The sequence below is a fragment of the Mesocricetus auratus genome, unplaced genomic scaffold (genome assembly GCF_017639785.1).
Source record: "Mesocricetus auratus isolate SY011 unplaced genomic scaffold, BCM_Maur_2.0 Super-Scaffold_100031, whole genome shotgun sequence".
Classification (NCBI taxonomy): domain Eukaryota; kingdom Metazoa; phylum Chordata; class Mammalia; order Rodentia; family Cricetidae; genus Mesocricetus; species Mesocricetus auratus.
The window spans coordinates 17,999,312-18,016,718 of record NW_024429212.1 but is presented as its reverse complement, the minus strand read 5'-3'; the positions used below and the strand labels follow the sequence as shown (position 1 = coordinate 18,016,718).

The 17,407-nt window shown below is 37.6% G+C and overlaps 1 protein-coding gene across 1 annotated transcript; it reads left to right on the top strand.

The window, feature by feature from the left end:
* The first annotated feature begins 111 nt into the window (after positions 1–111).
* On the top strand, positions 112–3,981 carry LOC101831103 (olfactory receptor 10C1-like). Its single transcript, XM_040733579.1, has 2 exons — positions 112–246; positions 2,876–3,981. Exon 2 carries the CDS (start codon positions 2,879–2,881, stop codon positions 3,827–3,829), a length of 951 nt encoding a protein of 316 aa, XP_040589513.1. The 5' UTR covers positions 112–246; positions 2,876–2,878; the 3' UTR covers positions 3,830–3,981.
* The last annotated feature ends 13,426 nt before the right edge of the window (positions 3,982–17,407 follow it).

Below are 17,407 nucleotides of genomic sequence, written 5' to 3'. Positions count from 1 at the left end.
TTGATTTTCTCAAAGAACCAACTCTTCGTTGCATTGATTCTTTGTATTGTTTTCGTGGTTTCTACTTTATTGATTTCAGCCCTCAATTTGATTATTTCCTAGCATCCTTGAAACAGCTCAAATTGATGAATCTGAAACTTGTGCTTTCTTCTTTCTGAGGAGCTCTGAGATCTGTGTGTGCACTGCATATATCTACATGAAGTACATGAGACATCATTCTACTTCCATGGATCATTATAAAAACTGGTATGAATTCCAAACTGAACTCTTTACATTGATCTCATGATCCTGAGGATGAAGTCAACAGCTGATGGAGGACTAAAAGAATAGAAAATTCAATCAGATTTAGCCTCTTTCAATATCATTTCAAATAACAAGGAGAGAAATTTTACTGATTTCAAAATTTTCACTTCTCTTGAGAACTATACATTCATTTTGTGTGATTTAATATTTTTCTATCTATACAGAATAGCATTTTTCTAGATAATAATTGTAAAGTATTTGTAGACATTCTGATTCTGAATATTGGAAGGTGTAAAATGTAGTTTTGACAGGATGTATATTTCCTTTTGTCCTATAAGTACAAATAGTATAAAATGATTATGAATGTACAGACTTTTAGGTTGCCAATATTACTGCCATCCATCCCCCCTTCAAGAACCACCTCCGTTTCCCCAGACTTTCTGGCCCTCATCACTAATGCAGGTGTTTGCACTTGGTTGCTGCAGAGTAAGTGGGATAAGGCTATTTACAAAGGACAGTTTTGAAATCATCACTTAAGCACTAGTCAGGCATTCTTCTTTGCAGCTATATTTTTCCCTGGGTCTCTATATCTATGTCACTGAGGAAAGTGTGTAGCTTCTTCCAGATATAAGAATATATAACATATATATGTATATGTGTATATATATGAACATTTAATTGGCATGATACAACAGACCCTATAAACAGAGATCTCTGTGCAACAACAAAAATATTGCTAAGAAGGAGTGAAGATGCATAAAAGTATTACAGGTGACAAAGCTGTGCTAAGACTGAACTGTTTGCCGGGCGGTGGTGGCACACGCCTTTAATCCCAGCACTCGGGAGGCAGAAGCAGGCGGAGCTCTGTGAGTTCGAGGCCAGGCTGGACCGAAAGCCTCCAAAACAATACAGAGAAACCCTGTCTCGTAAAAACCAAAAAAAAAAAAAAAAAAAAAAAAAAAAAAGACCGAACTGTTCATCTGCCCTGGCCAGCAGGGCATAACGGGGGTCATGGCCACAGGTACCTGAAATGAAAGGGACAAGAGACACAAAGAACAGATAGCAAGACAGGCTTTCTGATCAAGCTGCGAGATTTTGTTTTTCTCAGGCTCGTTATATAGTGTTTAGGGAGGGAAACAAGGTAGAGCAATCAAAGGAAAGGGGTCATTGCCTAGTAACCAGGCCCCTGAAGGTGAGCAGATAGCAGATGTTGGGAAGGTGTAAGGGCCGCAAAAGGAAGGGTTAGATGATCTAATTGTGGAATGCTTCCTTTTTGCCATTGGCTATTCATGTGAGCCCAAGTTCTATTCATTGGGAAGCTGGGGAGGGGAATATGGTTGAATGGGACTGAAGGTAGCTATTCTTTAACACGATGGGCTATTCTTTAAAAAGGCTGGCAATATTAGCCTGGTCTATAGAGTGAGTTCCAGGAGAGCCTCCAAAGCAATACAGAGAAACCCTGTCTCGAAAAATCCAAAAAAAAGGGCTGCCAATATTTACAAGAGGTTCTAAATAACAATGATCGCTCCTGACATTCATCAGGTAAACAACCAAGGAGGTACCAGCCTGTAAGAAAATGAACAAGAGGAAAAAAACAGGTGAACACCGTGTACACTAAAAATGCAAGCGGCCTGACAGATATGAAATATGAAGTCCATTTAGGAAATCTGTAAGGTAAAGGTTTCTGGTGGCTCTTGCCTGTAATCCCAGAACTCTGAAAACTTGGGCAATGACTGGAGGATAGGGTGGGGCACAGCAGGAAAGTTCCTTTTGAGAGCAGTCTAGGCTACATAACAAGACCCAGCCTCATCTTTTTCTGTTGTTTTGTTTCAACCAAGTTTTAGTAGCCTTATCCACAGATTTTCATGAATCAAATTTAAAAATTAAATTTTAATCTGAAATCCTTTACTTAGCAAACATAGTTTGATAAAGATAGGGGAACTAAGAGAATTAAATTAGCTGCCACGCTGAGGCACTCACATAGATTTGATATAACGGACAGTGCTCTTGAAGGTCTGGTCCTTCCCACTCGTCTCAGCTTATAGTTAGTTCTCAAGAATATTTTCTGAAACAATTTGTCGGTATTATATGATTTAATTTTAATTTAGATTTACATTTACCTGATTTAATTAATCTTTTTTTTTGTTAGTTTTTTTTTTAATTTTAAATAGCTTGTTTTACATGTCAATCCCAGTTCCCTCTCCCTCCCCTCCTCCCGCACTCCCCTTCCACCCTCCCTCCAAGTTAAAAGCCTGAACAAGTGGGCATGAGGATTCATGTAAAGCTGCAGTGGGCTGTCAGCTATGAATACTATGGGAAATATCAATAAATGTTAATGATGCGTGAAAAAAAAAAGAATATTTTCTGACCACCTCATTTACATGTTCAGTACCAAGGACATGTCCTGGTTTTACACAATTTGACAATGATTAGTTAACTTTAATTTTCCACCACTAAATTATACAAAATATACTTAAGGAAAAGTGCACTTTGTTAGTGGTTGGAATCAACTATCAACAAGTGCATGTATGTACATATATTACACTCACATGTGACAGACAGACAGATAGAGACTGAATAATTTCCCTCATTGCAAGAATTCTTCTGATTACTTTTCTGTTCTCTCTTCCAGGAGATGAATGTTAATTGCTCTCTGTGGCAGGAGAACACCTTCTCTGTCAAACGCTTTGCATTTGCCAAGTTCTCTGAGGACCCCAGAGAATGCTTCCTCCTGTTCACCCTCGTCCTCTTCATGTTCCTGGCATCACTGACAGGCAACGCACTCATAGCCCTTGCCATTTGCACCAGTCCAGCCCTACACACCCCCATGTACTTTTTTCTGGCCAACTTGTCTCTCCTGGAGATTGGATACACATGCTCTGTAATACCCAAGATGCTGCAGAGCCTTATGACTGAGGCACGAGGGATCTCTCGACAGGGTTGCACCACACAGATGTTTTTCTTTATATTCTTTGGAATAACTGAGTGTTGCCTATTGGCAGCCATGGCCTTTGACCGCTACATGGCCATATGCTCCCCTCTCCATTATGCAACCCGAATGAGTCGTGGGGTATGTGCCCATTTGGCAATGGTTTCATGGGGAATGGGATGCATAGTAGGGTTGGGACAGACCAATTTTATTTTTTCTTTGGACTTCTGTGGACCCTGTGAGATAGACCACTTCTTCTGTGACCTTCCACCTCTCCTGACACTTGCCTGTGGAGATACATCCCATAATGAGGCTGCAGTCTTTGTGGCAGCAGTCCTCTGCATATTCAGTCCCTTTTTACTGATCATTTCTTCCTATGTCAGAATTCTGATTGTAGTGCTGGTGATGCCTTCCCCTGAGGGACGCCATAAAGCTCTCTCCACCTGTTCTTCCCACCTACTTGTAGTCACACTCTTCTATGGCTCAACATCTGCCACTTACTTGAGGCCCAAGGGTAGCCACTCACCAGGAACAGATAAACTCTTGGCCCTCTTCTATACAGTGGTGACATCCACTCTGAACCCCATTATCTATAGTTTACGGAACAAGGAAGTCAAAGCAGCACTGAGGAGAACTCTGGGCCTGAGAAAATCCTGACAATGAATAAGTAAGCAAACAAATATTGATGTGTTCTTTCTGGCTGTCTTAGAAGAATCTTTACTAACCATCATTTTGTTTTAGTGTACTCTCTTACTCGGCACTATTTTTAATTGAAAATAATGGGAAAATGTCTGCTAATAAAGAATTTTAGAAGGTTAGTCCAATTCTTAAATATTTTGGTCTAGACAGAGTTTAAATGACCTGTGACATCTCAGAAATGTTGAAAATTCTCTATATACATTGTCGGGCACTGCCCAGCCCCATTACAGTTGTAACTTCTGCTTTTACACAGGTTCTCACAACATGGGACTTAATTCCTTAATAATTCTAAGAAGCAGGGTATTCTCTCTCAAATTTTTTTTAAAATTCTTCAGAGGTAATTATAGGAACATAATCTAGAATTAAATAGTTCTTTTATGAATTTTGTTTACAAAATATGTAAACATCTCAATGAAGCAAACTCTTACCTTTCTTTAATTCTACAAACAATTAAAGAAAAAGTATGAGAAACAATTGTCAACATTTTTCTGTTATGTAAATGATTTTAAAGAATATTAGTGACATTATACTAGAAGAAAAAGTAAAATAAAATTCATTAGTATTTTTGTAAGATTTTCTAAAATTCATAAATTTATGTATGTGTAGATGAATCTTGACTTATACATTTGGAGATCCTACAAGAAATTATTTCTAAGTGATCTCAGCTTGTTATGCTATATTTCCATGTTCATCAGCATATGTAAACCCATTGCTTGGATGGGAAGAGTTAGTTCTCATGTATGTGATGTATTAATATTTGCTCTTTGCGTATTAGCTCAGCCCATACTCTAGGCTTTGGGGACCCAGGGTCTGGAATTGTCAGCAGAAGAGTAGCTTCTCTTTTCCTATATGACTCCTAGCTGAGGAGAAGAAAAGAACCCCAGTCAGATGATTCTCAGCATAAATCATTTAAGATAAACACACATATAAAATATATGCATTTATGGCATATGTAAGTATTGAAAACATGAAAACAAAGGCAGAAATATGTGTTCGTTGGGACCAGTCATCATTCCACCTGTGGTTTCTACCTGTATGAAGTGGCTCTGCAAGTGATTTAAAACTATTGTAAAAATTCATGTGTCCAGGCCTGGATTCAAGTGCCTGGCGACTGCCTGGAGACTGCCACTGAGCCTTATGTCCCAGCAGGAGCCTACACACTCAAGCATCCTAATCTCATTCTCCAACCACAAGACCAGGACTAGGACCAGAAAGAGGAGAATTGCCAGTATTGGACTTGCTTGCACCCACTAAAAGGGAACTCTGGTCCCCTCACACCAGGCTAGGAAGAGGCTGTTTCTGCACCCACTAGAAGAAGGGATAGGAAGGAGACAATACAAAAACACACTCAACATCAGGAAAACAAATATGAAACCAATGGGGTTTACAGATTCTACACCAGCAAGACTTGAAAATTCCAATGCAAATGAAGCAGAAGAGATTCACCTAAAAACAATTTCATGGAAATGATAGAGGCCCTCAAAGAGGATATAGGAAAATCCCTTAAAGAAATGGAAGGAAAAACAAACCAAGAAATGGAAGAAAAAACAAACCAAAAGATTTAAAAATGCAATAAATGAAGGAAAAGACCAAACAAAAACTGCAAGAAAAATGCAAACAGTGCAGGAGTTGAAAACTGAACTAAAAACAATAAAAAACAGTCTGAAGGAAGGCTGGAAATAGAAAAGCTAGGCAAATGGTCATGTACTACAGATACCAACAGACTACAAGAGATGGAAGAGAGAATCTCAGGTGTTGAATATACAAATCCTTAATACAAAATATCCAGGAAGTATGGGACACCTACTATACAATAGTAGGTATAGAAGGTGAAGAAACCCACCTCAAAGGAGCAGAAAACATATTCAACAAAATCATAGAAGAAAAAATTTCCTACCTAAAGAAAGACATGCCAATGAAGGTACAGAAGCTTACAGAACACCAAACAGAATGAGCCACAAAAAAATTCCCTCGCCACATAATAATTAAGACCACAAACATACAAATTAAGGAAAAAATATTAAAAGCAGCTAAGGAAAAAGGACAAGTAACATGCAAAGGCATACCTATCAGAATTACACCTGACTTCTCCATGGAAATTCTGAAAGCCAGATGGTCCTGGATAGATATTCTACCAACACTAAGAGTCAAGGATGCCAGCCAAGACTACTATACCCAACAAAGCTTTCAATCCCTGTAGATGGAAAAAAACAAGATATTACATGACAAAAACAGATTCTAGCAATACATATCCACTAACCCAGCCCTACAGAAAGTCCTGAAAGGAAAACTCCAACCCAAGGAAGTTAGCAACAACCAGAAAAACATAGGCAATACGCAATCATACCTTACCAACAGCCAAAAGAAAAAAGGGGTGGAAATCCATATATCATTCTACCACCAACAACCATTCCAAAACTAATAAGAATGAGCAATCAAAGTCATTAATATCTCTCAATATCAATGATCTTAACTTGCCCATAAAAAGACACAGGCTAACAGAATGCATTCGAAGACAGAACCAATCCTTCTGCTGCATACAAGAAACACACCTCAGCCTCAAAGCCAGGCATTACCTCAGAGTTGAGGGTTGGAAAAAAATTTTCCAATCAAATGGACCCAAGAAACAAGCAGGGGTAGCAATCCTAATATCTAACAAATTAGACTTTAAACTAAAAGCAATTAAGAGAAATAATGTAAGTCATTTCATACTCATAACAGGAGAAATCCACCAAGATGAAGTCTCAATTCTGAACATCTGTGCCCAAAATTCAAAGACATCCATGTTCATGAAAGAAACATTACTAAAACTCAAATCACATATAAAACCCCACACACTTATAGTGGGAGACTACAACACCCCACACTCCCCACTAGACAGGACTACTAGACAGAAACTTCACAAAGAAGCAAAGGAAATAATAGAAGTTATGACCCAATTGGGTTTAACAGTCATCCATAGAACTTTCGATCCAAATAAAAAAGAATATACTTTCTTCTCAATGCCACATGGAACCTTCTCAAAAATCAACCACATATTTGGCAACACATCAAACCTCATCAGGTACAAAAAATTGGAATAACTCCATGCATCTTATCAGACCACCATGTGTTAAAATTTGAATTCGACAACAACACAAATTGCAGAAACCCTACAAACTCATGGAAATTGAATAATGCACAATTACACCATTCCTGGGTCAAAGAAGAAATAAAAAAAGAAATTAAAGACTTCCTAGAATTAAATGAGAAAACACAACATACCCAAACTTATGGGACACTTTGAAAGCAATGCTAAGAGGAAAGTTCACAGCACTAAGTGCCCACATGAAGAAACTGGAGAATAGTTACACTAGAGAATTAACAGCACAACTGAAAGCTCTAGAACACAAAAAATGCCAACTCACTCAGGAGGAGTAGATGCCAGGAAATAATCAAATTGAGGGCTGAAATCAATAAAGCAGACACTAGGAAAACAATACAAAGAATTAATGTAATGAAGAGTTGGTTCTTTTAGAAAATCAACAAGATGGATAAACCTTTACCCAGACTTACCAAAAGGTAGAATGTGAGCATGCTAATTAACAAAATCAGAAATGAAATGGAGGACATGACAACGGACGCTGAGGAAATCCAGAGAATCATTAGGTCGTACTTTGAAAACTTGTACTCCACAAATTTTGAAAATTTAAAGGAAATGGAAAAATTTCTGGATAGATATCACTTGCCAAAATTAAATCAAGAACAGATAAGCAATTTAAATAGATTTATAACCCCTAAGGAAATAGAAGCAGTCATCAAAAGTCTTCCAACCAAAAAAAGCTCAGGTCCAGATGGCCTCAGTGCAGAATTTTAACAGAAATTCAAAGAACAGCTTATACCAATTCTCCCCAAAGTATTCCATGCAATAGAAGCACAAGGGTCTTTGCCAAACACTTTTTAGGCGGCTTCAACAACCTTAATACCCAATCCCCACAAAGACACAACTAAGAAAGAGAACTTCAGACCAATCTCCCTCATGAACATTGATGCAAAAATACTCAATAAAATACTGGCAAATCAGATCCAAAAACACATCAAAACAATCATCCACCATGACCAAGAAGACTTCATCCTATGGATATAGGGATGGTTCAACATACGAAAATCAATGTAATTCACCATATAAACAAGCTGAGAAACAAAAATCACACCATCATCTTATTAGATGCTGAAAAAGTCTTTGACAAAATTCAAAACTCCTTCATGATAAAGATCTTTGAGGGATCAGGGATAACAAGAACATACCTAAAATATAATAAAAGCTATATATAGCAAACCAACAGCCAACATCAGACTGAATGGAGAGAAACTCAAGGCAATTCTTCTAAAATCAGGGACAAGACAAGACTGTCCACTCTCTCCATACCTCTTAAATATCCTACTTGAAGTTCTAGCTAAAACAATAAGACAACAAAAGGAGAAATGAAGGGGATACAAATTGAAAAGGAAGAGATCAAACTTTCACTATTTGCAGATGATAGGATACTTTATATAAGTGACCCAAAAAAAAGTCTACCAGGGAACTCCTATAGCTGATGAATACCTTCAGCAAAGTGACAGGATACAAGATCAACTCAAGAAAATCAATAGCCCTAGTATATACAGACGATAAAAGGGCAGAGAAAGAAATAAGAGAAACATCACCCTTTACAATTGCCACATACAACATAAAATACCTTGGGGTAACACTAACCAAACAAGTGAAAGACCTGTATCACAATAACTTTGAGTCTTTAAACAACGAGATTAAAGAAGACACCATAAAATGCAAAGATCTCCCATGCTCTTGGATAGGTAGGATCAATATAGTAAAAATGGCAATCTTGCAAAAAGCAATCTACAGATTTAACACAATCACCATTAAAATCCCAGCACAAGTCTTCACAATCCTTGAAAGAACAATAATCAACTTTATATGGAAAAACAAAAGATCCAGGATAGCCAAAACAACCCTATTCAATAAAGCAACATCCAGAGGCATCACCATCCCTAACTTCAAGCTCTATTATAGAGCCATAGTACTGAAAACAGCTTGGTATCAGCACAAAAATAGACAAGTAGATCAATGGAATTGAATTGAACAACCCAATATGAATCCATACACATTTGAACACCCAATCTTCAACAAAGAAGCTAAAATAATACAATAGGAAAATGAAAGCATCTTCAACAAATGGTGCTGGCAGAACTGGATGCTGGCATGTAAAAGAATGCTGATAAATCCATGCCTATCGCCATGCACAAAACTTATGTCCAAATGGATCAAAGACCTCAACATACATCCAGCCACACTGAACCTCTTAGAAAGTGAGAGGTGCCCTTGAACCAATTGGTACAGGAGACCGAGTCCTGAACATAACACCAGTAGCACAGACACTGAGGTCAACAATTAAAACATGGGACCTCCTGAACCTGAGAAGCTTCTGTAAGGCAAAGGACACAGTCAACAAGACAAAAAGGCAGCCCACAGAATAGGGAAAGATATTCACTAACCCATATCTGACAGAGGGCTGATCTCCAAAATTTACAAAGAACTCAAGAAGCAAGTCTCCAAAACACCAAAGGATCCAATTAAAAAGTTGGCTACAGAAATAGAGAATTCTCAATAGAGGAGTCTAAAATGGCTGAGAGAAACTTAAGAAAGTGCTCAATATCCCTAGCCATCAGGGAAATGCAAATCAAAACAACTCTGAGACACTGTCTTACTCCTGTCAAAATGGCTAAATTAAAAAATACCAATGACAGTTTATTCTGGAGAGCATATGGAGAAAGGGGAACACTCCTCCACCACTGGTAGGAGTGTCAACTGGTACAGCCACTTTAGAAATCAGTATGGAGATTAGTCAGGAAAATGGGAATCGCTCTACGACAAGTCCCAGCAATTCCACTCTTAGGCATATATCCAGAAGATGCACATTCACACAACAAGAATGTCTGTTCCACTGTATTCATAGCAGCATTATTTGTAATAGCCAGAACCTGGAAGCAACCTACATGTCCCTCAATTGAATTGTGGTACATTTACACAAATAGAATCAATGGAATCTTGAAATTTGCATGCAAATGGTCAGCACTAGAAGAAACCATCCTGAGTTAACTTAGTCACAAAAAAATAAACCTGGTATTTACCCACTCATACATGGATTTTAGACATGGGTTAGCGAGTGCCAGCCTACAATCCCACTCCCAGAGAGTCTGGGAAACAGAACCTTCAACCAATGACTGATGGAAGCAGAGGCAGACACTCACAGCTAAACACTGAACTGAACTCCTGGAACCCAGTGACAGAGAGGGAGGACTGATGAGCAAAGGGGTCATGACTTGGCTTGTTTAATCCACAGAAACAGTTGACCTGAACAAGGGGGAGCTATTGAACCCCAGACTCATTGCTAGGAGTCCAGCAAGGGAGTGATCCAGAACCTCTGAATGTGGCTGTCAGGGAGAAGTCCTAGGTAATCTATGAGGCCTTGGGCAGTAAATCAGTATTTATCCCCGGCTTACAAATGGACTTTGGGCACCCGTCCCACAATGAGGAATGCTCTCTCAGTCTGGACTCTTGGGGGAGGGCCTAGGTCCTGCCCTGAATGAAATAACAGACTCTGGATATCCCCCCATGGAAGGCCTCCCATCCCTGGGGAACAGAGTGGGGATGGGGGGGTTGGAGGTGTTGGGCATGGGAGGTGAGGGAGATGGAGCTGGGATTGACATGTGAAACAATCTTGTTTCTAATTTAAAATTTTAAAAAAGTTGTAACCAGAAGGGTCTTAAATAAAAGTACTGAAGAGAAATGTACAAGTCTAGTGAGGAAGGCTAGGCTATTCTGAAGCTCATATACAACAGCAGAGGGAACTCCTATGCCCCTGAGCCAATTGAATTATCTGTTTCATTGACACAATTATTAAATCATTGACTAGTGTGAAAAAAGGTCAGCTAGTGTTAGATAAGTGGATTCTTTGGAAAAGAAACCAAAGCTCCTTGGAGAAGTGGTAAGTTCATTTCAAAGATAAGACAAAATTCCTTGGAAACCATGAAGCACAAAAAATGTTGGAGACAAGATGCAGGATTCTGAAAAGATACAGGAACCAACATGAAGGAATTTCCAATGGCCAAAATTGAAGCAATTTGAGCAGCAAAACAATTAATGATAGAAGTTGTTATAATCCACAAAATACAAATGAGTATCTTGAGTCTCTATGTAAATAATGAAATAAAAACAAAATTACAATTAAGTGTGCCTAAAGTTTGGAGGAAACAAAAAAAATTACCATTTACCAAAACTGCAGTAGTCATTGTTACAGGCCTGATTCACTGAAGCAAAGGGGCAATAATTATCCACAGCTCAGACTCAGTGTTCTGAGCCTACTTAAGTGCAGTATGGACCACTAAAGCATAAGTGTTGGGAGAAAATTCACTGAGATGCTAAAATCAATGCCTAAAGTTTTGAAGAGATACAAGATATCTCCAGTCTCTAAATATTTCTCCTATGACTTCTATTACAAAAGGAAAGCATTTTACAAGGAAATATAATAGGAAACTACTTTAAAATAATTTTGTTGCATACTAAAAGGGGCTCCTTAACCAAGTGATTAAGATGCCTTGTGCCTTTCCTAATGCTAAACTGAGACAAGCAAGCCAGGAAGCATTTTTGTGAAATTTATGCAAAATATGCACAGTCAACCTAAAATACAGAAATCACTAAACAAACCCAAATTCAGAGACATTCTAGTAAAATAACTGATTATTTCTCTTCAAAGGTATGGTCACAGAAGATGAAAATACTAATTAACTATCACAGACCAGAATAGATTAAGATAAATAATAGCTAAGCATCAACTCGAATTCTGGATTGGATCCTGGAACTGAAGATATACAATAGTAGAAACATTGCGGTAGTTATAATTAGGTCAACATCTCATGTGACTTGTAGTATTATACTTTTTTCAATTTTCTGATTATCAGAATTAGTATTATAGATTATAGAACATAAAATTTGGGAATTTGGGTAAGATATGAAACATAAGTACTGTTTCTTGTAAACTAAATCTGACATTCTTAAACAGTTCGATTCCTTTTGAAAAATCAAAAAATACACTATAAAATGTTATTATCAAGTTTAGTGTCTGAAAAGATGCCTAGAAAAACCTGCAGTTGTTTATTTGGTCCTGAATATGCAAATCCACAACAATGTTGATAATACAAACATCAAAGGAATAGGTTATCCTCAAAATTTAAATATCTTCCAACTAGTTTTCCAAACCAGAAGAATCCCTTGTGACCCAACGTACCATTGCATGGTATAAACAAGAAAATTAAATGCAAGATTCTTACCAAGAGGATTCATATGAATATGGAAGAACAAAATATCTTTGCAAAATGCATAGAGAAAAAAATGATCAAAGAAAAACAAAATCAGATCACAAAGTGCCGTGCTTCATCTGAAGAGGGACAATGGGAAGGAGCCTGAGCTGATAAGGTTTTTGTATTCTGTGTGAGTTTATGGAATAATGCCTACAAAAGGAAGCCTGTAAGAAACAACAATAAACTAACCAGAAGCTACAATATTTACTACAATACTTACAAAGCATAACAAATACATGGAAAGTATTAATTTTTCAGCTTATGTGTGTATGCTAATGTTTATTAATTTGCATATTTACTAAATTTTTGAGAGGAACAAATTTTAAATGATTCATGTAATCATCACTTTTCATATATTTTGTTGTCCTGATACATCAATAAAATGCTTATTTGAATGCAATTACCACTATAAATATTAATGTAAATCAAATTATGTCGACCAAGAAATGCCATTCTTTTAAAATATATTTTTACGTGTAAGAATGTTTTGCCTACATGTACATCTATGCACCACATGCATGCCTGGTGCTCAGGAGGCTAAAAGAGGATGTCAGATCCCCTGGGACTGAAGTTACAGACAATTGTTAGCTGCCACATGGGAGCCGGAGTTGTTCGCAGGTCCTCTGGAAGAGCATGTGTTCTTAATCAATGAGTCGTTTCTTCATCTCCAATAAATGTCACTTTTTATAGATACAGTGCCTAAGCTGATCTATGTTCTGCATAGATCACGTTTCTTCTCCAATGTGATAATTCAATTTTAAATACCTACACAACTGTCTCTTACATTAATGTAGAGTTAGTTATCTGCATTTAAATTATCCCTTTGTATTAACCTCTGCTAAAAGCATTTTTAAAAATCAGTATTTAGGAAACAACAACATGCAAATGTGTAAAGTCAATAAGGAAGTGTTTTGTAAGTAAATATTGTGTAGATTTAGGCAAAAATATGAACATATTAAAATTTTAAATGGGCCAAAATCACTACACAGTTTATTAGAAGAGATGAAATCTTTATATTCAACATGAAAAAATCATCTTACACATTTTATTGCTATAGCATAAAGGAATATGTTATACGAATAACAATTATCACACTATTTTATTGTTTTTTCATTGAAAAAACTTTACACGTTGAAAATTAGTGATAATGCTTAAACTTCCATTGTGTCTTTTGTTATAGAGTCAATGTTTAGATGTAAAGGTTGATGAAAACAGCTATTTCAGACTCACAAAGGATACTTCAAGGAGTTATCTGTTACAATATCTATATGTCTTCCTTTCTTTATTCTGAATGCAGTCTCATCTCCTTGTAGCCTCGTCTATGAGTGAGAATGATTGATCAGAAAGTCCATGAGTGTATCTAACCCAGAAGCTCCTGATAAAAAGATAAGGGTAAACATTTCCAAATAATACAGTTAGTGGAGGCTTTCTAGTAGGTCTTAACCCTTGAAACAAATATAAAGAGAAAAGTCATTGTTTAGAGTACTCCCTCAAACAGGACCTTAATAGCAGTAGGAAGCATTCTCAGGTGATCTAAAAACTTCTGCACCTATGATCAACACTGTGCTTCCATGAAGTTGAAAATTTATTTCTATGACAAGAAAATCAGTTTGTCACATGGTGGTTATGTCACCTGTTGGTCACTAGAGCAATAGTTATGCTTTATGAATGTGAACAAAAAATATTCATAGAATTTTTAAAAGAAACTGAAAAGATATTACATAACATGTCCAGAAAGGAAATAAAAGAATTTAAAGTAGCTAGTATTGAGATGTTATTAAAATTTTCTGCCTACTTTTGTTTAGGTGTTTTGGCTATTCCTACTATAAATGTAAAGGCATAGTTATATAATGTCTACTAATTCCCAGAGTCCATTTTGTGAAACTGTTGTATTTTCCCCAAACTTGAGTCTCTGATCACCAGAACTTTTTTGTCAGTAAAGTTATTTTAATAAATAATGCTCAATATAAATGTATTATCATAACAATAAATATATGCATCACAAAAGTTAAAGTAGGATACAATGGCTCATTCCTTCAATCCTAGCACTTAGGAGATTGAGGCAGGATATCATACCAGAGAGGAAAGCAGCAGCAAGGATGTCAGAGGAGATGCTGAAAAACTCCAAGGCTATCCCAAAAGGCATAGTGACAACAGTGAGAAGAGACTGGTAAGCTGGGCCAATATTAGAGGTAAATGACTCTCTGGCTTAAAGTCTAAAGACAACTGTCAGACAAAAAGTGGAAGGAGTTAGTGTGATTAGAAAGCAAGCAAACAAAATCCCCGGAGAGGTTTTGTCACAAACGGGAGTGAGTAGGTAATGTATTAGTGAAGGAAAGAAATATGGCCAAGTAGAATGAATGTCTGATGAGAAAAGTCCCAAGATTATGTGCTGTTGTGTCCTCAAAAAAATCTGTTCAGGTCTTAATTCCAACAGCTGAGACTGTGACCTTGCTGGGTATTAGGATTTTATCTATAAGCTCCATGAAAACAAAGGAAGTGAGGAACTAATTATTTGATGCCTAGTTTGGGAGAATCATCACACAGTGCTTGGCACTGTATGCTTAAGCAGAATATTTCATCAGCAGGAGCATGTGGCTAAGGATAGCTGCTCACATCACAGGAAGCAGAGTCCCAAGAAACGACCAAAGATAATATCCCTCCCCACAAGGCCTTACTCCCAGTGACCCACATAGTCTATCCAGGCCCCACTTCCCAAAGTCTTAAGAACCTTCTAAAATGTCACCACCAGCTGGGTACCAAGTATTCAGAATGTGAGCTAGTGAAGACCCACATAATATAAAGGTCATAATCATCCAGTGATTGTAATGTGAGCTTTCTGGACCCGCAAGTCCCACCGCCCTTGAGACCCCAAATAAACACACAGATACTATATTAATTATGAAATTGTTGGATGGTGACTTGGGCTTCTTTTTTGCTAACTCTGTCTTTCAGCAGGACACACTCTGTGGAGCTCAGCCTCAGAGCAATGCGACATGGATCACACAGACAGCATAACTGATAGTCTTCTCTGGGTCCTAGAAAGTCTAGACCATCTGGGTACAACACTTGTCATGAAACATAGGTCAAGGATGGAGAAATTGGAGAGGAATAAGTACATAAGTGTGTAGAGTTTGGAGATGAAAAATGAAACAAGTATGGTCATTGTGTTTTCTGTCATTGTCACAATGTCCATGACAGAGAGGGTTAGTAGAACTGAGTCCAGCTAGGGCTGGTCAGAGAAGCCTGGTAAGGTGAAACATGCTGGGTTGCTAAAATTGGATTCTGTCATTGTTTCTTTGAATCATTTTAAGAAATTCAGATAGTATAATCAATTGAGAAGAACAAACAATTAATTTGGCAGTGTGGTTTTTTAAGCAAAAAATGGATGTAAAATAATACAAAATATTAAATGGCCCATTACATGAAGTAAGAGGTATATTTAAATTGTGAAAAACAGCAAATGCAAAACATATATGGTAGATTCATATAAAGACATGGTTGATAGGGTTTACACTAATCTGTAGCTTACTTTTGGTAGAATGGCTATTTTCAGAATGCTAACCCTACCAATCCATGAGCATGGAAGGTCTTTCCAGATTCTAGTAGCTTCCTTAACTTCTTTCTTCAGCGTCTTAAATTTTTCATTGTATAAACCTTTAATGTATTATATTTATTTCAGGAAGGTTTTGAGACAATTGTGAATAATATTTTTCCTGATTTCTTTCTCAGTATATTTGTCATCGGTATAGGGGAAGGATACTAATTCTTGTGTGTGAATTTTGTATCTGGCTACTTCAATGAATGTTGATCAGCTGTAGGAATTTTCTAGTAGAGTCTTTTGAAACTTTTATTTGTAAAATAAAAATTTGTAAGTAGAAATACTTTGACTTCTTTTCTTACATACTCTTGATAACCTTCATTTATCTTATTGATCTTGCTAAGATTGTAAGCATTATATTGATCAGGAAGTACTACATTGAACAAGAGAGTGGACATCCTTGTCTCATTCCTGATTTTAGTAGAAATAATTGGTAGTTTCTGAGAGTGGAAAATTTAGTTTTCTTTAGGAATGTGACCCTCCCTTTGTAGTTGAAACATACTCCAGTCAATGGTGATACAGGTGATACACCCCAGAGTATATATCCAGCACTAACTGCTTTCCTTGTCCAAGAAGATGAATGATGAAATTCCTTACTCATCATTCACATTTGTTTGAATTGAGTAGTCATGAGGTGATTTTTGCATTCTTTTTTTTATCATCACTTTTTTATTTTAATTTTAAATAGCTTGTTTTACATGTCAATCCCAGTTCCCTCTCCCTCCCCTCTTCCCGCACTCCCCTTCCCCCCCTCCCTCCCACCCTATTGCCAAATCCTTCCACATAGGGGATATCTAGAGTCTGTCATTTTACTCTTGGTAGGGTCAAGGCACTCCCCTAAGAGTCCAGGCTGAGAGAGCATCTCTCTTTGTGCTATAGGCACATGAAGACAGTTTGTATACCAGGGATAGACACTGATCCACAGCTCAGGGCCCCATAGGTTACCCAGGCCTTCTCACTGACACTCACATTTGGGGGGTCCAGATCAGTCCCATGCTGGCCTCCCCACTGTCGGTCTGGGGTCCAAGAGCACTCCCCTGTTCAAATCAGCTGTCTCTGCTGGTTTTGCCAGCCCATTCTTTGCCAATTTGCTCATCACTCCTCTCTCTCTGTCACTGGGTTCCTTGGGTTCAGTTCAGTGATTAGTTGTGTGTTTGCCTCTGCTTCCATCAGTCACAGGATGAAGGCTCCCGGATGGTTATAAACGAAGAAGATTGTAACAAGATTAATAAAAACCCAGAGACAGACATTGAGGGTCAAGCTGAAGATCAGAAAAGCAAAGCAAGCAAACCACTATAGAGTTCTTACCTCTGCCAAGTCTAAGACTTAACAGGAGTGATATTGCCCTCAGCATGACTGCAGACTGCAATGCTCTCCACCAAACTTCAGACTGTACTGAGCTCCTGCCTTATACTCCTCTCTAGTGCTAGAATTAAATGCATGTCATCTCAAGTGGTGGGATAAAAGGTGTGAGCTCTGTTTCTCTTTTAGACTGATTCACTCTCATGTAGCCCAGCATGGCCTTGAACTCACAG

Coding starts and splice junctions, on each gene's coding strand:
- LOC101831103 (XM_040733579.1), top strand. CDS start 2,879: ATGAATGTTAATTGCTCTCTGTGGCAGGAGAACACCTTCTCTGTCAAA.